The 22,714-nt window shown below is 39.2% G+C and overlaps 1 protein-coding gene and 1 long non-coding RNA gene across 2 annotated transcripts in view; both read right to left on the minus strand.

Moving 5' to 3' along the window:
- Positions 1-2,177: 2,177 nt before the first annotated feature.
- The window catches only part of LOC137866393 (G-protein coupled receptor 83-like), a 30,830-nt gene continuing 10,293 nt past the window's right edge, over positions 2,178-22,714 (minus strand). Inside the window, exons 2-4 of the mRNA XM_068702266.1 lie at positions 20,462-20,587; positions 3,779-3,912; positions 2,178-2,889 (exon numbers count right to left, since the gene is read on the minus strand). Of these exons, the coding sequence (XP_068558367.1) occupies positions 2,178-2,889; positions 3,779-3,912; positions 20,462-20,587 (972 nt within the window). The remainder of the gene's footprint in view (positions 2,890-3,778; positions 3,913-20,461; positions 20,588-22,714) is intronic.
- LOC137866394 (uncharacterized) lies at positions 10,978-17,210 on the minus strand. The gene is made up of 3 exons (XR_011102117.1): positions 16,878-17,210; positions 11,400-11,524; positions 10,978-11,125 (listed from the first exon to the last, which is right to left on the minus strand). It is a non-coding gene; the product is annotated as an uncharacterized lncRNA (long non-coding RNA).

Consider the following 22,714-nt stretch of genomic DNA (forward strand, 5'->3'; position numbering starts at 1 on the left):
CCTGTCTTTCAGAATGTGTTTTTACCAATTGAAATTCTCCATGGTTTTGAAAATTAGACACAAACACAAAAACAGGATGAGCAGCAGGGTGGATTGGAAGTGGCCTGTGGATCAATGTGTCATTTAGCAGACGCTTTTATCCAAAGCGTCTTACAATTCAGTATCTATCTATATACCGTAGACACAGCTACGGGAGCAATTTTGGGGTTAAGTGTCTTGCTCAAGGACACATTGACATGAGACTAGTGGCGGGGATCGAACTGCTGACCCCCCTGATTTTACATATATATATATCTATATATATATAGATATATATATACAGCATATGTCCACTGCGATTCAGTCCTTGTAGGCAGAACAAAGTTGTGAAGGCAAATATGTTATGAGCTGTTGTCTTGTTTCAATGTCACAAAGTTAAACTGTGAAAAATGAATGTATCATCGAGATTTTGGGGGGATGAAGGAACTTTGTTGCTATTCCTTCAGTCATGCAGACCTATGAAGGCTGCTGAAAAAAGTTACAAAGGCAGACCTGACAGTTACAGCAGAATATCAGTATCAATGGCCAACATTTCACAAGATTTTTTGGGCAAAAAAATGACATCAGACAAGTTTTTTTCTTCCAATAGAACATAAGAGACATTTACGTGACATGATGAATGAGCCCAGTTTGCATCCCATTTTATCTATTACATGTATATCGTGTCAATGCTGCAACAGTAAAGACACTTTCTAAAAATTGGTGGAAAGCTCGAGAACATCTACTAAACTTCTGCTGAAATTGTTTTGTCAGCTGCTCTTTTCAAAGTACAATTTTTTGTACTTTTAACTTCGACTAGCCAAAATTAAAGCTAGCCAACAAACCCACATGGAGAAGAAGTCATTAAAGTGCACAGAAAATAATGGAAATTTGAACAACTAGGCCAGGGGTCACTAATAGGCAGACCATGGTCCAGATCCAGACCAAGATGCCGTTGTATCCGGACCCTGGACCTAAAACCGATAATTGAGAATTATTTAATTTTGACAGAGCGCTTTTGTTTTAACCAGCGTAGCTTTTCTAGCCTTTACGGCACTCATTCAGTGGTGCAGGAAACACACCGACCAATCAAATATGTGTATTCTGATAAACATCCCGACTCAAGTGAGATTTACACACACGGAAGAGACAGAGCAAATAGTTGGAGAAATAGCACGTGAGTCAGAGAAGTTATTTCACATGGCATTCTCCAAAAAGAGAAAAAGTGGTCAGAGAGACCATTTAACTAAGAGTGGACTTTTAAATGTTAATTCTTCCCACAGGCAGTTTAAAAGCAGTGTGTCTCATGTTCAGAGACCGTGACGACCGTGACGACCGTGACGATTAAAAGCGGCAATGTGAAGCGCCCCTAAATTGACAAAGCACAACTCTTTTCAAGCAACCGTACCAAAATGAAGGCACAGAAAATAAACCTAAGAGCCCAACATGATCAGAATCGTAATACATTAATTTACTGTCCAACAATGATGTTACCAGAGAGGTAATGGAGCAGAAACAAGATAAAGTCCCTTCACACAAATTTCTCTTTTTAGAAGATGAGAAAAATAAAATATCATGGTTTTCTTGGTTGACATCACTTCACACCTGAATTAACTGAATTTAAAGCTGCAGGGCAATTCAGTGAAATTATTTTTTCTAAAATGAAGTACTTTATTTTAAGATGCACATTTTTCAAAAGCTTTGTCAAGACTGTAAGAATAAATTAAATAACAGTCAGTTGTTGACTACATACAGACGTTAATACAACTGTTGGCTACTTCAATATACATATGGGACTAAATCATAGTGCAAGTTAAACATTATTGTGATGTTCCTCATTTGCATGAGGAAATTCTCTCTAACTGGACCTCATTGAATTTTAATTGAATACCGCTGAACCAAGCAAACTACTTTTGCTGAGGAAGGTTGTGCATTTAAATAGCAATATGACAATTGTTGCAAATTATTTAAGGGCTGAGTCCTAAATTGAGTGAAAAGCATTGTGAAAAGAGATAACATTCTTTAAATCCACAGAGAAGTAGACACGAAGAGCCAGCTCTGAGATTTTCATATTTCTTGTCCCTTTTGGAACATGATGAAATCATACAATAGGATTAACAATTTCCAACAACATTAAACATTGTGGAAGTTGTTTCCAGTCAGCTCACAGCCACGATAGGCTCCACTGAGACGATGTCAATTTTTCTGGTGAGGACCTGTCTTGCCGTGAAGAGCACATGTGTATCTTTAAGGTTTTGGGATTGACTGAAGGAGCTGTGACTCTGCTGTGAGGAGGCATGACCTGTGTGTGACAAAGCATGGCTTGGCCTCGAAGACTCGTGGTTGTCGGGCCAGGCAGTCCTGTGACAAGGAGGAGCAACGGGGCGGAGCTCTGGCTCCAACCCGACCACCGCCCTACGTTTCCTCCTGCACATGTCGAAGAGGAGCCTCAGCTCCTTGCGGAAGGCTGGATTCAGACAGCAGTAGATGAAAGGGTTGTAGCAGGTGGCGCTCATAGCCAGCCAGTGAAAGCAGAAGTACAGGGCGTTAGAGAAGTGAATGGCCTGGCTGGACAGCAGCACCACATAGCAGTTGAGGGGGAACCAGCAGACGGCAAACACCCCGACCACCAGCAGCAACATGGCCAACGTCCGCCGCCGCTTTTTTCTCTGAGCGGCGTGCTGAGCTGTTGTGGTGTCACCGATGGTGTTGTGGCGCCACAGCCGGCAGGCCACTGTGGTGTAGGAGGCGGTGATGATGAGGAGTGGCAGCATGTAAAGTAATATGAAGGTCAGGAGGTCAATATACTGCCAGTAGACATCTGATGGCTCTGGGAAGTCTGGGACACAAAAACTGCGCTCCTTTTCCTTGCTGGGGAGGAACGTTACCGTACAGAGTAAGCAAGAATCACAGATTAGTGAACAAGATGAGAATTAGGTCACAGGAGAGTATAGGCTTGCATCTAACAATTAGTTTTATTATGGATTATACTTTTGATCATTGTTTTGTCAATAAAACGGCCGCAAACTGAAATTGCCCATTATACCTTATTCAATGAGACTTCTTAAAATAACTTTGTTTGACTAAGATTCAACATACTTGCATATTCAGCATACTAGCCCACATATACAATACAGAAACTCTCTGTATCAAATTGTTAAATGGTCTAGCAGGCTGGTTGGTGAGTCACAGCTTAACTTAGAGTCCCTGTACACCAGACAGTTACAAAGGATAACCGGCTCCATTTTAAAGGACGACTCCCACCCTTTGCACAGGGAATTTCAGCTTCTTCCTTCTAGATATAGTCCCACGGTGTAGAACAAAGCGGTATAAAAACAGCTTTGTTCCAGCAGCCATCACTCAGGTGAACAAATCATAGCAACAGTGCACAGATGCTATAGAAGCAATGTTTGTGTACGTATTTATTTATCTATTGATTGACTGATTTGTAGCCTTGTGTACTTTTATCATGTTTGTAATGTGTATCGAGATGGATGCCTCGCTCTCTATTGCAAACCAAGTCTACCTACGGGTACAAATAAAAGTAACCTATCCTAACCTAACCTAATATACATTTTTGTAAATTTCTACTCTGTCAAAGTCGTAATTCATCCTCAACTGGCTTTCACTCAATGCAGATGCCTCACATTGATGGAGTCCAATCACCAAAGTCTTCCTCTATTGCCAACCTAATATAAAAATGTTATACACTTCCACGAAATCTCTCCTTATTGAAATGTTTGAGTGTGTATCATTTCACCTGTATGCAAAAGTCAGGAGTTTTTGGTAAATTGCATGAGGGAGGGAGAAGCAGCTGGCCATCATCCATATAACAGCGACCCAAACACCACCTTGTGTCGGGGACATGCGAGGTCTCAAAGGGTGCAAAATCACCTGAAACAAAATCACCACACACAGATTAAAGTCAAATAATTCAATTTCAATTCAATTCCTTTTGTATAACCCAAAATCACAAATTGGCCTCAGAGGGCTTTACAATATGTACACATACAACATCCTCTGTCCCAGGACCCCCCAAAAAAACCTTTAACGGGGAGAAAAAAAGGAAGAAACCTTAAGGAGAGCAACAGAGGAGGGATCCCTCTCCCAGGATGGACAGAAGTGCAATAGATGTCATAACAACAACATAACACACAACACATTCAATGCATATGATATAAATGATTCATGTAATGAGAGTAGTAAGCAGAATCATGGAAAAATTACAACTACTCATAATAACAGCAGTAGTGGATACAGTAGTATAGTAATAATAATAAAATCAGTAATGGTATCGGTAATAGAAATAGTAATGTGACTAATAATAAAAACTAGAAAATGCATTTCCTGCTGAAAATGCGTTGGAATGCTGAAAGCTGAAAGCTGAAATGAATTGCAAAAACATTGCTGAAAATACAGAAATGAGAGACTACCGGTCTGAAAAATGTTGAAGCTCGAAAGCATTTAAACTGCACTGCTGAAAACCCTTCTAGTTGAAACGTCTAACTATGGTGTCTGTAGCTGAAAGTATGAGAAAGAAGGCTTTGAAAGTTGAAGAAGTTTAACAGGATTTGAAGATTTTCTCCATAGATATCCCATTCAAAACAAATTGCAAAAAGCTTAATAATTCAAAAAGTTTAAAGATTACAAATATGAAAAATATCACCCCTCTCCTGAAAAAGCTGAATATTTTTATATTCAAACAGCTTCTGTGGCTTAAAAAATGTCAGCAGTAGTGATATTTGTAGTAGTAGAAGTTGTAGTTGTAGTAGAAGTATTATTAGTAGTAGAAGTATTAGTAATTAGAAGAAGCAGTATAAGTAGTAGTATCAGTAGTCGTAGTAATAGCTGTAGTAGTGGTCGTAGTATTTAATATAACAGTAGTAGTAGTAGAAGAAGTAGTAATAGTAATGGCAGTATTTGAAGTGATAGCAGTAGTATTAGTACAAGTAGCAATCGTACTAATAGCTGTAGTAGTATTGGTACTGGTAGTAGCATGAATAGCAGCAGTAGTGGTAGCAGAGAGAGAGCCAGAGGGAGAGAGGGAGAGACAGAGAGACAGAAAGAAAGACAGAGAGAGAAACACAGAATGACAGGAAGACAGAGATAGAGAGACTGAATGAATGAGTGTGAGAGAGTGAGAAAGGCAGACAGACAGTTATTTGTACTGAGTGAGTGAGACAGGCAGACAGACAGTTATATGTACTGAGTGAGTGAGGGAGACAGGAGGACAGACAGCCATCTGGAATGAGTGAGAAGAGCAGACAGACAGTTATATGTACTGAGTGAGTGGGAGAGAGAGACAGGCAGACAGACAGTTAGATGGACTGAGTGTGTGGGAGCGAGAGACAGACAGACAGACAGTTAGATGGACTGAGTGTGTTGGAGAGAGAGACAAGCAGACAGACAGTTATATGAACTGAGTGAGTGAGTGAGACAGGCAAACAGACAGTTATATGAACTGAGTGAGTGAGTTAGTGAGTGAGTGAGTGAGTGAGACAGGCAGACAGACAGTTATATGTACTGAGTGAGTGAGTGAGACAGGTGGACAGACAGTCATCTGGATTGAGTGAGAAGAGCAGACAGACAGTTATATGTACTGAGTGAGTGGGAGAGAGAGACAGGCAGACAGACAGTCAGATGGACTGAGTGTGTGGGAGAGAGAGACAGGCAGACAGACAGTTATATGAACTGAGTGAGTGAGACAGGCAAACAGACAGTTATATGAACTGAGTGAGTGAGACAGGCAGACAGTTATATGTACTGAGTGAGTGAGCGAGACAGGTGGACAGACAGTCATCTGGATTGAGTGAGAAGAGCAGACAGACAGTTATATGTACTGAGTGAGTGGGAGAGAGTGACAGGCAGACAGACAGTTACATTGACTGAGTGATTTGGAGAGAGAGACAGGCAGACAGACAGTTACATTGACTGAGTGATTTGGAGAGACAGGCAGACAGACAGTTACATTGACTGAGTGATTTGGAGAGAGAGACAGGCAGACAGACAGTTACATTGACTGAGTGATTTGGAGAGACAGGCAGACAGACAGTTATATGAACTGAGTGAGTGAGTGAGTGAGACAGGTAAACAGACAGTTATATGAACTGAGTGAGTGAGTGAGACAGGCAGACAGACAGTTATATGAACTGAGTGAGTGAGTGAGACAGGTAAACAGACAGTTATATGAACTGAGTGAGTGAGTGAGACAGGCAGACAGACAGTTATATGAACTGAGTGAGTGAGTGAGACAGGTGGACAGACAGTCATCTGGATTGAGTGAGAAGAGCAGACAGACAGTTATATGTACTGTGTGAGTGGGAGAGAGAGACAGGCAGACAGTCAGATGGACTGACTGTGTGGGAGAGAGAGACAGGCAGACAGACAGTTATATGGAGTGAGTGAGTGAGACAGGCAGACAGACAGTTATATGTACTGAGTGAGTGAGTGAGTGAGGCAGACAGACAGTTATATGTACTGAATGTATAGAGAGAGACAGACAGACAGACAGAGAAAGAGAGAAAGTGTGTGTGTGTGTGTGTGTGTGTGTGTGTGTGTGTGTGTGTGTGTGTGTGTGTGTCATTGGTTCCCATGGTGACGACGCAGCAGTTGGAGAGTCTGTGAGTCTGTGTGTTTATAAACATTAGTAATTAGCTCAAGCACGAACACCTGTGAGCCTGCCGCCTTTTCATGAGAAAAAAACTGGAAAACACCTGTCAAACAAAACCACAAAACCCCCATAACCATAGCCCCTATTGCTCCGATATTCAAACTGAAGTGCAAGGATGACTTGAAGAACAGATCATGCGAATATTGGATCTGTAGTGTAAAAAAAAGTGGCTTCAATGGCGATTTAGAAATGGGGTATGTTTGTCTGTGCAAGACTTTTTTGAAGTACGTTTTAACATTGGGGTCTATGGAGGAGAAAGTTGGTTTTCCTCTCAAGTAAAGGCTCTTGAGCCAAATGTGTAAACCTGTGGGATTCCAAAGTCATATGACTACGACAAGGACAAGATTAGCTACGTTTCCATCAAAAAATTATGCATGTAGAGTGAAAATTGAGGAGTCAGTCGCAAAAGACAAATATTTTTTTCACAGGAATCTCAGGCTTCTCTTCACTCTAGCGATGACATCACGCACTCTAAGCTGCGCAATACACACCCATTATAAAAGCAGAAAAGGACTGAAAAACACATGAAAGCAAAAATGCTACTATTCAAAAAGTGTAAAAGATATCAAAATGATTATAACATACAATCATTGGTCAGGGTTTTCTCAACATTTGAAAGTTTAAATGGTGTCTGTAGCTGAAAGTATGAGGAAGTAGAAGGATCTGAAAGTTGAACAAGTTTAAGAGGATTTAAAAATATTCTCCATAGACATCCCATTCAAAAAATAAGTTGCAAATAGCTTAATAATTCAAAAAGTTGAAAGATTAGAAAAATTATGAGAAATAGCACCCCTCTCCTGAAAAACCTGAACATTTATATTGTTGAATGGTTTCTGTAGCTTAAGAAATGTGGAAGTTATTAAGTGCCAAAATACGTACGGAAGAAATAGTTGAATAAAGATTCAATACTTGGAATGCTGAATCAGCATTCCAACAATGAGATATGAATTCATACAGAAGGAGATAGAGAAGAGTGGGTGTCAGCAGGGCCATGACAGGAGACAGGACCACGGTCCAGATATAACCATGATCCATGGAAACCTGTTAGGTGAGAAAGCGCAAAGACTCCGGGGAAGAAGCAAAGTTGTGTGTGCATGTGCAAATACACGCACACACACACACACACACACACACACACACACACACTGCATATATGAATGAACTGCATAATCTGTCCACATTTGGGGGTTAAATTTTAATATCAGCTCCAGTTTCTTTTCCTCAGTGAACCATTGCACATCCTGAAAATGACTCAAGTCCAATATGAAATCCACAAAGGAATAATATCACAGGAGCTCAGGCCAATTTGTGAATGTGAGTGTTAACACAAAAGGTGAGATTTAATAAAAGCATTTTTATAGTCAAAGCTGCAACGAGTGGAAGACGGGATACTGTTTTCTATTTCCTGCTAATCAAACTCTTGCTCTTTTTGTCGATGCTGTATTGCAAACTGCTTAGGTTCCGTTACACAAAATGAAGAAATATCAAAAGAAGGGGTTAGTATTTATTTAGTTATTTTTAAATCTGGGTTTCACATTCAGAGGAAAATATTGTTATTTTTACTCCACTAGATTTATTTGACGGTTGTAGTTGGGCCTGCTAGTTACCTTTTACATAATAACAAACAAACAAGACTTTCACCCAGGGGTTTTGTTCGTGTCTCTTGCGAATCCAAGTCCACATTGAGATATTTTACCATAGTTTTGTTACATAACTTCTGGATTTAACTAACACCTCTTACTTAACAAACATAGTTATTTTATGTAACAAACCTAATCAAACCACACTCTTTTCCTGAGTCTAACCAAATATTTCTGTTGCATATAAACCTAAAAAAATACAACTACACCTATTTTGGAAGTTTATTTTAAAGAGATTGTATGCATGTAGCGAGTAGAAACTGACACTCTGTCTCTGTCATTTCCAAAACTTACCCTATGGGGCACCTAAAGAGTCATAGTTTAAAGTGAAGGGCCGCTGACCAAGCTTTGATGAGCTTGGGGTGAGAATGTGTTGACAGCTGGAATGAGACTCACTTTGGTGCTTCCCTTCTCTCGCTCTCCTATGACTTACTCACTCTTAAGGACACAAAAAATATAATAGTCTTGCATTTATATAGCACCTTTCTAGTCTTACATTACATGCCAACATTTACCCATTAACACACACATTCATACACTGATGACAGAGGCTATCATACAAGGTGCCACCTGCTCATCAGGATTTCAACAGATTCACACACACTCACACAAATGGCACAGCCTTTGGAAGCAATTCGGGGTTCAGTCTCTTGTCAAACGACACTTCAACATGTGGACTGGAGTTCGCTCTAGATAAGGACAGGTCAAACCAGCGGACACTATTCAGACATTATCCGGATCACTTAGACAAATAGAGAGCATTGTCAGAGGACAGGAGGAGACAATCGGATTTCAGCCAATCACAAAGCTGATAATGGACTTTTGAAAGTAAACTACTGACTTTTGGGAAAGCAAGAACCAAGAAAACAGACAAATACACTGCAAGAATTCATCTGTCTGGTTTTACTGGAGTTACTTTTCAAAGAGGTCTTTGTTTGACAACCTCCCTGAAAGGACTTTTTCACTCTTTACGGTGTCACCTGCCCTGGCTCACGATGACATGACATTACAAATTGTTATAAATTGAATAAAAGATGCTCAAATTAATTTCCACTAGCAGCAGATATCCCATTAGTCATTAGAAATTGCCAATGATTTTACACAAAGTTGTTTAAATGCTTCAACAATCTACAACTGGTTGAAATACAGCTTGAAAATGTTTTAATATGCTGGCTCTATAAATACTAAACTGAAAATAATTTGAAATGCTCTCCTTTGCATTGACCATCACTTCTATTCTGCTGTGTTGCATACAAAGGTGAGTGACAGTGTATGCACAAAGAAGCATGGTTAACGGATATAAATTTTGCACTTTTTATTATAGCTGGGAAACTATTCCAGCACTCAAAAATTCAATTTAATGCCATCTTTTGGAATCTGCACAGCAACACCTAAAGTAGAGCAGAGGAGGATCACATGCTGGGCTAATGGGGCAGAAAGAGGGTATGGACATGACAGATGTAATTAAGGATATAGTGGAAAAAATCACAACCTTCAAGGCCAATAAGCTGTATATTTCATTGCTAATGGAATGGAATTGTGGCAACAATGGCATCAAAAGCATTGAGCTTTTTGACACTAAAATCTCAACACATCTACATTTAAGTCACAGACTTGCCCCTTGTCCCTTACCGTTAACTGACCGTAAATATAGCCGGGATACTGAAAACTTGACATTCACAGATACACCCACATCTCTGGTCTAATGCCTGAAATATCCACTTGATAATATCATTATTCTCCATCTCAACGATGTTTCGCCCTTCAAATTCAGCACCATGGACAGCGTCAATGGGAGCACACCCAGGTGAAAAATAAATATGCTAAATATATTTAATCTTAGCATACTTGAGTATACTCTAGTATACTTGAAGCCCTACTAATCATCAGTATACTTAAAGAGTGCTATTTTGGAACAACTTATTTTGTACTTAGTAGATTTTAGTTGTGATTAAATACTAGTTATGGACAATTTGAAGTGTATTTAGTATATTTTTTTGTGCTAAATTGGAACAATTTAAGTATATGACTGTGTATGTACTAATATACATGCTGATAGCCAACTTAAATTATACTTTGTGTGTGTTTTAAGTATATTTGAAATATATTAGGAGTATTTTACAAATATGTAAATATTACAATATTAATATATTTATATTGTGGTAATAGTATACCAAAAGTTATACTTTTGGCTTATTCCAATTACTAAGAAAGCACTTTCTTATTACTATGCTATATTACTTTGTACACTACATACTTATACATCACAATATTATAAATGTATTACCAGTATCCTAAATGCTGAATGAACTTCCCAGATAGTAATCAAACACTTTATTGAAATTCAAATATATTCTTAATATATTATATTTATAATAGTACATTGCAAATACACTGCCAAGAATTGCACTATTTGCAAATGTATAAAATGTACCAACATCGTAAATCTAACAATTTGCAAATTAAAACTTTAAACACTTTCAAATAATTGTAATATAATGCATTTTCGAGAAATATAAGAAAAATATACTTAAGAGAGCAAAACATGTTCTGATTTAAGTTTACATGGTACATGTGTTACTAAACAAAACAGAATGACCATGTTTCAGATTAAAACACAGAAGAACACTGAACCATCAAAACGAATTGCACCGCTGCAGACTCTCGCTCACTAAATAGAAACACAAACATGATCCACGTTATGTTCCTTTCTTTTGGTTGAACTGCTCGTTCATTTCCGTCTGATGGCCGCTCGCACGGCGGAGGCACTCGTCTGCGGACTCTTGAATAACAGCGTCTGTTAAGAGAAGATACGAGAGATGATGTCACAGCATATTCATACAACATTTTCTTCTATTTTGACTACACAGGAAATCCTGTTGAACCAATATTATTTTTTGAACAGTAAATCAGGATTAACTTGAGGAACTATATCAATATGATATGCTAAAATTCCTACCAGTGCAGGTCAAACATATTTCATCACTGGTGGCGTGTTTACCACGAACATGTGATCCTGGTGCTTTATAAATCACAGAAGCCTTAAATTGTCTACATACGACTCAACTTACCTACCCGTTTTGGCCTGCACTTTGGCAACATCCAGTTGTCTTTTAGGAGGTCCCACTTTCCCAGACTTCCCAGTCAGGGTGGACAGTGGAAGGACCTCCTTTGTGAACACCAGGGCAGCCAGCTCCTGGCAAAAAAGGGTCATGCGTGATCGATTAAACTGTCACTGTGCTGCCAGCCAAGGTGTGCTGTATATGAGAACCAATGGACAGTGGCTTGCAAAAGTATTCATACCCCTTTAACTTTTCCACATTTTGTCACATTACACGCCACAAACATAAATACATTTTATTGGAATTTTATGTGAAAGACCAACACAAAGTGTCACACAATTGTGAAGTACAAATAAAATTAAAGCTGCAAGCAGCATTGATCGAGCCCTTGCAACGTCACACACGTCGAGGGTACTGGCAGGACTCTGGTTGATGCGGCAATGCATTTCTGTGACCATCATACACTGCATGCACAAGTTAGATGATATTTCCTGCGTCGACCAGCAGCATAGCAAGACCATGTTGCCAGGTCTTAAGCCTCAAATGTTTTGAGTGTACCTCCGATACAATCATAAATCTAAGCCTGTTAAGATCATTATGAAAATGAACGTGTGAATGTGCTTCAGTATTTGTAACATAACAGACTGTCAGGTTACTGGGATGGAGTTCAACTCCCTGCAGTGTCCTACTGATTGTATTTGGACTTACATGAAAGTTAACAGAACAGCAGTGTCATTTGTTTTTACTTGAACACTTTAATTTGACACTGTTTTCATTTTAAGCTCTTCTGTAACTTTAGATTGTAGTGTGAAGCATTCATTGTAACATTTAACCTGACTCTCATGTAGAAGCTCTAGACAGATCATTTATACAAATGCCCACTGACATGGTTTGAAAAACACTGTTGATTAACTTTTGTTCTCCAAGCATCTTAGTTTGCACATATTTAGATCAGAGAAGTCTTTTTCTCATGGTGTGCTGTTATTATAGAATTCTGTTTACGTCCGTGGTTGCCAGTAGGTGGCGCTATGACTATGAGTTAATATTGGCATGCAGAAGTCCTAAAATCACGACAGCAATCAAGCATGTCAAGTTTGGGGCAGTTTTGACAAAGTAAGGTTGAGTTACAAAAGCTGGATGGATGATGGCGAATCATGTAAAATTGCCGCGACACCAAGTCCATGTTATCCGATGAAACATCAAGCTTTTCGTAACTTTTAATCGTTAAGGTCTTTAGGTTGTTCTGACCAAATTATAAGCTGATCGGATTATTTCCCTAGGAGGAGGTCGTAGTGCAGCACCTGGAAAAGGAAATAAAACCACAAGAAATTCATACAAAATTCAAATTGGCTGACTTCAGGTTGGGTTTAGAGCATGGACCCCTAAGACTTTTTTTTAAGTCTACATGTGATACACCTGCTTACTTAATTTCATATATCTAGGTGAAACGTACTGCGAGGGCTGCATCGTCGAAATATTGTATGGGGCGCTATCGAGCCGAGTTGCCACTCTGAAGCATTAAAATCACATCAGATAACTACATTCAGGATTTTAAATGTGTGTGACAAGTTTGATTTTGTTTTGAGTATTTTTAGCCCCTCAAAAACACCTTTGTTTTTCATGGCGAGGAATGCATCGCCATGGCAACGGCCTTTCACAAAACAACAAGCTTTGAGTAACTTTTCATCACAAAGATCTTTAGATTGTACTGACCAAATTTGAAGTCGATCTGATTAATTCCCTAGGAGGAGTTCGTTAAAGTAGAGCCCCTGGAAATGTCTAAAACGACACTAGAAATTCATACAAATTTCAAAATGGCTGACTTACGGTTGGGTTTAGGGCATGGCCCCAAGAGACTTTTATTTAAGTCCACATGTGATACATGTGCATACCAAATTTCGTTAATCTATGTGAAACGTACTGCGAGGGCTGCTTCGTCGAAATTTTGTAGGGGGCGCTATTGAGCCGATTTAACACTCTGATTGAATAAAATCATATTATAGAACTACATTTTGGCCTTGTGATCTGTGTGTCAAGTTTGCTTGTGTTTCGAGCTTTTTTAACCTCTCCAAATGACCATCGTTTTTCACGGCGAAGACTGCGTTACCACGGCAACGGCGTTCGACGAAACATCAAAAGCTTAGAGAACTGGCATTATGAACTTCTTACATTTGTGTGGAACAAATTTGATGTTGATCTGATTTTCCAACTAAGAGAAACAAGCCAAAGTATAAAGACTTTAACTTACTGTTGCCAGTAGGTGGCGCTATGACTATGATTCAAAATTGGCTTGCAGATGTCTTCAGGCCTGGAGTTTAATCAAACATGTGAAATCTGGTAAAGATCTGATGATGCGGAGTCGAGTTACATCAGTTTATTCGTTCATGGCGAAGGATCGAAGTTCGCCGAGCCGCCACGTCGCCACGCTTCGACAACTTCCTACAATTTTCACAATGAAGCATTATCAAGGTCTTAAGGCTTTTGTGACAAAATTTGAGAGGGATCGGATTAATCTGTGAGGAGCAGGATGTCAAAGTACAAAACGTACAACTTCCAGTTGCCACTAGGTGGCGCTATTACTATGATTCTAAATTGTCATATACATGTGTTCAGGGTCAGGATGTTATGACATATGAGAAATTTGGAGCAGATTAGGCAATGTACAGCCGAGTTACAACAACTTCCTGTTTCATGGCGAATGGTGTTTTTTTGCCGCCACGCCACGGGCACATAGTTCGATAACTTTTTGATCTTTGAGTATCGTTTCACTGCCAAGGTCTCAAGAGCATACTGACCAAATCTGAAGGCAATCGGGTTTAATCTCTAGGAGGAGTTCGTTAAAGTACGGCGCCTAGAAACGGTCCAAAAACGTCATAAAATTCAAAATGGCCGACTTCCTGTTTGGTTTAGGATATACCTCCTTTTGACTTTTTTGTACGTCCCATCACGTTCCACATACCTACCAAATTTCATACAGCTAGGTGAAACCCAAAGTTGGAGCTACTCTGTAGGGGGCGCTATCGAGCCAAAATGTCATGCCGCAGCTGGACACCCCAATAATACTGGAATTTTCACCACGATTGAATTTTGTGCCAAATTTCAAAAGATTCCCAGTATCCCAAGCACCTCCTTTTTGCGATGAAACTGGTACGATAATAATAATAATAATAATAATAATAATAATAATAATAATAATAAAAAACATTAGAATAACAATTGGTCCTCCGCTCCGACTACGTCGGTGCTCGGGCCCTAATAATAATAATAATAATAATAATAATAATAATAAAAAACATTAGAATAACAATAGGTCCTCCGCTCCGACTACGTCGGTGCTCGGGCCCTAATAATAATAATAATAATAAAAAACATTAGAATAACAATAGGTCCTCCGCTCCGACTACGTCGGTGCTCGGGCCCTAATAATAATAAAAAACATTCGAATAACAATAGGTCCTCCGCTCCGACTGCGTCGGTGCTCGGGCCCTAATAATAAAAAACATTAGAATAACAATAGGTCCTCCGCTCCGACTACGTCGGTGCTCGGGCCCTAATAATAATAATAATAATAAAAAACATTAGAATAACAATAGGTCCTCCGCTCCGACTACGTCGGTGCTCGGGCCCTAATAATAATAATAAAAAACATTAGAATAACAATAGGTCCTCCGCTCCGACTGCGTCGGTGCTCGGGCCCTAATAATAAAAAACATTAGAATAACAATAGGTCCTCCGCTCCGACTACGTCGGTGCTCGGGCCCTAATAATAATAATAATAATAATAATAATAAAAAACATTAGAATAACAATAGGTCCTCCGCTCCAACTACGTCGGTGCTCGGGCCCTAATAATAATACCTACAGTTTCAATAGGGACCTCGCGGCCCGACGTTGTCAATGCTCGGGCCCTAATAATAATTCCTACAGTTTCAATAGGGACCTCGCAGCCCGACGTTGTCGGTGCTCGGGCCCTAATTATTAATTTACATTTTTTTCACAAATAAAAAACTGAAAAGTGCAGTGTGCAAAACTATTCAGCCCCCTTTTCTCTGAGTGCAACCAATTGCCTTCAGAAGTTGCCTGATGACTGCTGAATGATTGCATGTTGACCTAATGACTAAATAGAGTCCACCTGTGTGTAATCTAATCTCAGTACAAATACAGCTGTTCTGTGACGGCCTCAGAGGTTTGTTAAGAGAATATTGGGGAGCAAACAGGACCATGAAGTCCAAGGAACACACCAGACAGGTCAGAGATAAAGTTGTGGAGAAGTTTAAAGCAGGGTTAGGCTATAAAAAGATTTCCCAAGTTTTGAACATCTCACGGCACACTGTTCAATCCATTATCCGGAAATGGAAAGAGTATGGCACAACTGCAAACCTACCAAGACACGGCCGTCCACCTAAACTTACAGGCCGAACAAGGAGAGCACTGAGAAGAGATGCAGCCAAGAGGCCCATGGTGACTCTGGACGAACTGCAGAGATCCACAGCTCAGGAGGGGGAATCTGTCCACAGGACAACTATTGGGCGTGCACTCCACAAATCTGGCCTTTATGGAAGAGTGGCAAGAAGAAAGCCATTGTTAAAAGAAAACCATAAGAAGTCCCGTTTGCAGTTTGCCAGAAACCATGTGGGGGACACAGCAAACATGTGGAAGAAGGTGCTCTGGTCAGATGAGACCAAAATTGAACTTTTTGGCCTAAATGCAAAACGTTATGTGTGGCGGAAACCTAACACTGTACATCACCCTGAACATACCATCCCCACTGTCAAACATGGTGGTGGTAGCATTATGCTCTGGGGGTGCTTCTCTTCAGCAGGGACAGGGAAGTTGGTCAGAGTTGATGGGAAGATGGATGGAGCCAAATACAGGGCAATCTTGGAAGAAAACCTGTTGGAGTCTGCAAAAGACTTGAGACTGGGGCGGAGGGTCACCTTCCAGCAGGACAACGACCCTAAACATAAAGCCAGGGCTACAATGGAATGGTTTAAAACAAAACATATTCATGTGTTAAAATGGCCCAGTCAAAGTCCAGACCTAAATCCCATCGAGAATCTGTGGCAAGATCTGAAAACCGCCGTTCACAAACGCTCTCCATCTAATCTGACTGAGCTTGAGCTGTTTTGCAAAGAAGAATGGGCAAAAATCTCAGTCTCTAGATGTGCAAAGCTGGTAGAGACATACCCCAAAAGACTTGCAGCTGTAATTGCAGCAAAAGGCGGTTCCACAAAGTATTGACTCAGGGGGTCTGAATACTTTTGCACACTGCACTTTTCAGTTTTTTATTTGTGAAAAAAAATTAAAAATCATGTATAATTTTCTTTGTACTTCACAATTGTGAGACACTTTGTGTTGGTCTTTCACATAAAATTCCAATAAAATATATTTATGTTTGTGGCGTGTAATGTGACAAAATGTGGAAAAGTTCAAGGGGTATGAATACTTTTACAAGCCACTGTATACAGTAGGAAGATCTCTACCTACCTATTATGAATTGATAGACGTTATTCACATATGAATATGACGAGCCGGATCTCCCTTCCAGCTCCTCCTCTATTGCTGGCGACCATCATTATGTTGCCTGTGTATTTGTCAAGCTGTGCCAGGAACGTGGCTTGACCAAAGTGGTTATATGCATGAATTCTGCATTTACCTGAAAAAAAAACAGTGAAAGAAATGTTTTATTGTTTTAGCTTGCAATGTTTAAGCAATTCATACCTACTTCCTACTGATTTTCCACACACACACACACACACCTTACATTCCCATACGCCCATTCACATATTCTACCTAAAGGAGAAAAAAAACAACAAGGTCAAGATAGAGCCAACATTTCTGCAGCAAACTATGGCTTAGTTCATATAGAACTTATCAATGCCATCATATGTCATGTTACTCACCTGCATTGAGAGGTTGCCTGGACAAGATGTGAGCTACTTTGTTGATTTGCCCCATAGTGTTGTACCTGAAAGTAACGGAAAATATTACAAGGTTAGTTTTCAACCAGAATGACAAATAACCAGCTGCAGAGGTGCGTCTGCCTGATCTTGCATTGTACATATTTTATTGTATATTATTCCATATTTCGTTGGCAATACACCAAATCACATTCCCTGCATATGAAACCATAACATTAATTGGCAATAAATCGGATTTATTTTATTTATTTTTTCAGGCCACAGCAGTATAACGAGCCACTTATACTGTAATGTCAACCAACTGTGTAAACCTCTCTGCAGTTTAGCTCATGCCGAGCTCGACCAGCAGGTGCCAGCCGGTTAAGATGTAGGTAGCCTGTGTTAGCAAATGACGCAGCCTGAGCGGCATTAGCATAACCGGCTATAGCCTAGATAACCATTAGCAGCAGAAGGGCGTTCCGCCTCGGGGCATCGTGAAACGAAGCCTAGTATCAGGCTCGGGTTGCGACAAGCCCCGCAGTGCACGACAACCAGCGTTGTTACCTTTCACGCGGTGTTTCTAGCTAGTGCTGAGCCAGATAGCAAGTGCTAGCGAACCACGATGTGACTATAGCCACATGGTGGAAGTTAGCTGTTGACGCACGCAGCCTGAGAGGTAGCAGCTTGGTGAGCAGAGTGTTCTCTACCGAAGGTCCTCTGCTTTGGAAGCAACATTGAGACGAAGCCAGAGTATTTCACAATCAGCGCAACTATGCTAACCGGCGCCAAAGCCGCTAGCTCGTGCTAACTCACATAGCAGGCCATTCAGCATCCTCGGACACGTGCTAACCTAAATTCACCAACCTCTCAAATATAATTGTCAAAAGAACCATATCCGTGTTCGTAAAACAAATACTTCTAAAATAACATGTTACTTAAGATGGCAAATGATTGGACTTACCTTATAACTTGGTCCTGCTCGGTCGGTCAGAATCTGATCAGAATGCCAAGTCCACGCTCAGAGTCACGTGTCACGTTGGTGAAGTGACGTTTCCTTACGCAGAGCGTCACGTGATGATTCAGTCACGTAAAGTTTACTTGATTTGCCTACATTCAGGTTATTGCATATTTACGTAATGTTTAAGTGTTTGAATCAATAAACTTTTGATTTCATACATTTCAGCTACATTTTACTTAAAAATATTATTGAATGATTATGAGTGTAGCTATTTGTGTACTTTATACAATTTTGATAATTTAAACAATTGGAAAGGTTATAAAGGGGCTTTCGGTGCATCATTCTTCTAATACGCATAATCAATAATAATTAACATTTTCCTCAAGAAATATACACATAATGTACTGAAATGTAAGCATGAATAAGATGTACTAAAACGTCAAGATATCAAAATAGTTTAAAAATGTGCATCCGGTGCATTTGTTTCAATGGTAATTTAGAGCATACATTTTGAAATATAAAAAAAATATGTTTGAAAACAAAGTTCAAAGAAGTACATTTAAGTAATTGCACAGAACTTTCACTTAAAGTATATTTTTTTTATAATATATTTCTTGAAAGTATACTACAGTACAATTATTTTAAAGTGTGTTAAAAGTTGAAATTTGAAAATAGGTGAAAGCGTAACTTTTGTATACTTTTTATATATTTACAGAAAGTACAATTCTTTGATAGTATATTTGCAGTGTACTATTGAAAATGTCAGTATATTTTAAATACAAAAAAGTACATTTTTTTTTCCGCCTGGGCACTGTGGCCGTGTCTATGCAGGATTTGAATCTAAACTGTGTTACACTGGAAAAGGAAATACTAGAGCATTCAGTATGCATGGATACTAAAATACCTTTGATTTAGGAGTGGGCTTTGGTGAACACTAGTCTTCCACAAAGCTAAGCACGAAGGAAATAAAAGAGTTGTGAATGGTCGTGAAATAGAACAAAAACATATCTACAAAAGTTGTTCTAGGGTTGTATTCGAGGGGGAATGTAAATTTCCCCACTCTTACTAAACAGTGATGCTTGAATGAAAATATTATTGTTTCTGTCAGCATGGCATTGTTACTTAAGAGACTGACACCTATTTGAGAAGCCAATATTTGATTATATTTGTTGTTAAATGTTGGTTGGTTGATTGGTTTTAATTCTTTGAACCACATATTGTGTCGCAAATTGGCTCGAGGAGAATGGAGGAGAAACGACTCCCTTGCAAGATATACAGTTCAACAATGTAATTTAATTAAACCAACTTAACTAAAATGAACAATAGAGTTGAAATGCATCAGCAATGTATGGATGCCTGAGTAATCTACAGTGGAAGTACTGAGCGTTGCAAAACAATTGTCCATGTAAATGACCAAAACGGAGTTAAAAAATGTGATCAACTGTTATAGTGTATATGCCAAAATGGACCAGAAGTGTTTAAAGTGCAACTCAAAACAAAATGATGATTTATGAGAGTATGGAATCCCTGTTTACTACTTACTGTAGTACCCTATGAGGGCTTATCATGTGGAGAATGTTTTGTTGATAGATTTTTGGCATCAGGGGTTTTCACTGTGAAAACTCATTGTTCTGATTAATGTCGGGAAAAGTCAATAAACGATTTCAGACAAAGCTGTAAAACAAGAACACAGCCTTTAACCTGTTCCCAGGTATCTTTACCGCTAACCAATGCTGTGGTGAGAGGAGTAGAGGGGGAAAGCTGGCCGGCTCACGATTTTATCCTAATCTTCAGATACAGCAAGACAACTCAAGTTGTAGCTGCAAAAATACTCAATTTATGTTGCACATTTATCAACACGGTCAGAAGTTGGAGCTGCAGCAGCTGCTGTGACAATCATTCTCTATGAAATGTGTGGTACAAGTATATAGCAGAAAACAGAAACACTCAAGTAAAGTAAATATACCTCAAAATGTACTTAAGCACAGTATTTAATCTTAATGAGTTTCCACCACTGCCGAGGAAAATCTGGAACTTTATGGCGAGCTAAAAACTCTTTTATTACCAGATATTCTGGTAAATGTTTTAAAACATGTTTAAAACATGCACCTTCATGGCATAACTTCACATTATAGTTGTGTGTACATCACACAAAGGTATCAAGCTCCAAGGACAGAAGAGCGTCACTGCTTCGTGTCCTGCTGTAGACAAACCTGCCGACGGTCCAGTGCAATGGCGGTGAGGGTGAGAGTAGAGACGTGCAGGGAGCAGTACTGTACAAAGCGACTGATGTGACACATTGTCCTCCCAAACACCCAGGTGCTGTTCACAAACCGGACCTGGAACACACACACACACACACACACACACACAATAGATCATGCACAAATGACCATGAGCTGTGTGTCTCCTGATTAACATTTAATAGGCAATGGTAATTTAATTTCAAAGTTTCAGTTTCAAAGCAAGTTGTAAACCCAGGAAACAGTAGGACTTCTCACTCACTCACACACACACACACACACACACACACACACACACACACACACACACACACACACACACACACACACACACACACACACACACACACACAGTTGAGTTTATATGACATTTGGGGACATTGCATTGACTTACATTCATTTCCTGGAGATTTACCCTAACCATAACCACTACTCGCTTAATCCTAATCCTTACCCGAACCTTAAACCAAGTCTTCACCCTAAAGTGTAACGATTTACCAAATGGGGACCTGCATTTTGACCCATAAAGGATGCAGAGTCCCCACAATCTCCCTCTGTAAACAGATTTCTGTCCCCATAAGACGAGTAAAACACACACGCAATGCCTCAATACACTGCAGGTATGACTGCAGTGGTGGAAAGTAACTAAGTGCATTTACTCTACTACTGTAACTGCACTTTCAGTACTTTATTTATTGATGTGGATTTAAAGATATTTTGAATGCTTGCAACAAAGTATTTTTACACTGTAGTACCCTACTGCCACTTTAATTTAGCCAAAGTAGAAAGTCTGAATACTTCATCCTGTCTTTGCTTCTTTAAAGTGTAAAGACACAAGTGGCCTAATGGGGCTGTTCTAATGGCTGTTCCCATCAGTACGTATTTCCCAACCCTATGTAAGGTGCAGTGACGTGCAGTGAGGTTCGTGGCTGGTGGCACTGACTCGAATCAGATTTACAAATATATTTCCATTAGCATATTATCTCATTGCACAGCTGGGTCATTCTACAAAAACGGTGGAAGTGCTGTCACTTACTTTTGCAGACACCAAAATCCTTCAAGTTAAATTAATAATCACATAAATTATACATAATCAATAATTAAAGATTCTCCTTGCAATGATTACTAAATGTATTAATCTAATGTGCAATGTTCAATTTTGGCAATGTATTTAAAATCCTAAATTCTAGGAATTGTCTTGTCACTTTTATCATACATTAAAATGGAGCCTCTACTTTTCATTAAAAACTTTTTTTTCATGAATTAAATTTTATTCACATTTGAATTGAACATTACATTTATTAAATAGAACATTGACATAGTTTAAAAAAAATGTTGAAATGGCTCATTATTATTAACAATATCAAATAAATACCAGTCACACAGAATTACGTTGTTGGTGTTACTGCTACACAAAACACTCTTATTTTGAAATACTACACTGAGTATTTGAGGTTCTTCCTGGATCAAGAGGTCCTTGGAGGAAGTGCAGTGGACAAAGGTAATTGGTAAGTCAGATGTCTCACTTCATTTGTTTACAATATCATGATATATGTGAGAATTATATATATATGTCCTTTGTGTTACTCATTTATTGGCTGCTGGGGTTAAAAACTGAACATTAAAACTGAAGATATTGAACAGTGATTTTGATTTGCCTGAAAACATGTGGTCTGACACATGGCAGCCATTTTGTTAAAATTGTAGGTTTTTCTCTATATTGTCATTGGAGTTACTGTCACTGGTGTTACTCCTCCTCCTGGTAACACCAGTAACACCAGTGATAAATGAGCCACATAAAAGCTGCAAAAAGACATGAGGAGGAGAAAAAAGTTTAAATTATTGTCTATTTGTACATAAGACTCCATTTATATTCTGACGTACAGTATTTCATCAATGTTTTTGACAGGCAACGACAACAAGGAAGACATTTCCGTAGAAGCAATGGCCACAGAAGACAGAGAAAAATCCAGGTATTGGAGGAGAAACTAAAACAACCAAAACAATGTAACAAATACAAGAGAAGATACTTCTGTTTCACAAAACAGCAATCAGCAAAAAACACTGTCTTATGTCAAGAATGTCATTGGTGTTATATTGCATCACAGGTGTTACTACGTGTATTTTCAGTGATGTGATATTATAGATGTATTTTTTATTTTTTATTTCTAGCAATCTTTTGTGTGTTGATTGTGGATGCAATGATACGTTGATATTTTCCAG

The sequence above is a fragment of the Cebidichthys violaceus genome, unplaced genomic scaffold, assembly GCF_023349555.1.
Source record: "Cebidichthys violaceus isolate CVI_PGR_0920_01 unplaced genomic scaffold, fCebVio1.0.p SCAF_82, whole genome shotgun sequence".
In the NCBI taxonomy this organism is placed as follows: Eukaryota; Metazoa; Chordata; class Actinopteri; order Perciformes; family Stichaeidae; genus Cebidichthys; species Cebidichthys violaceus.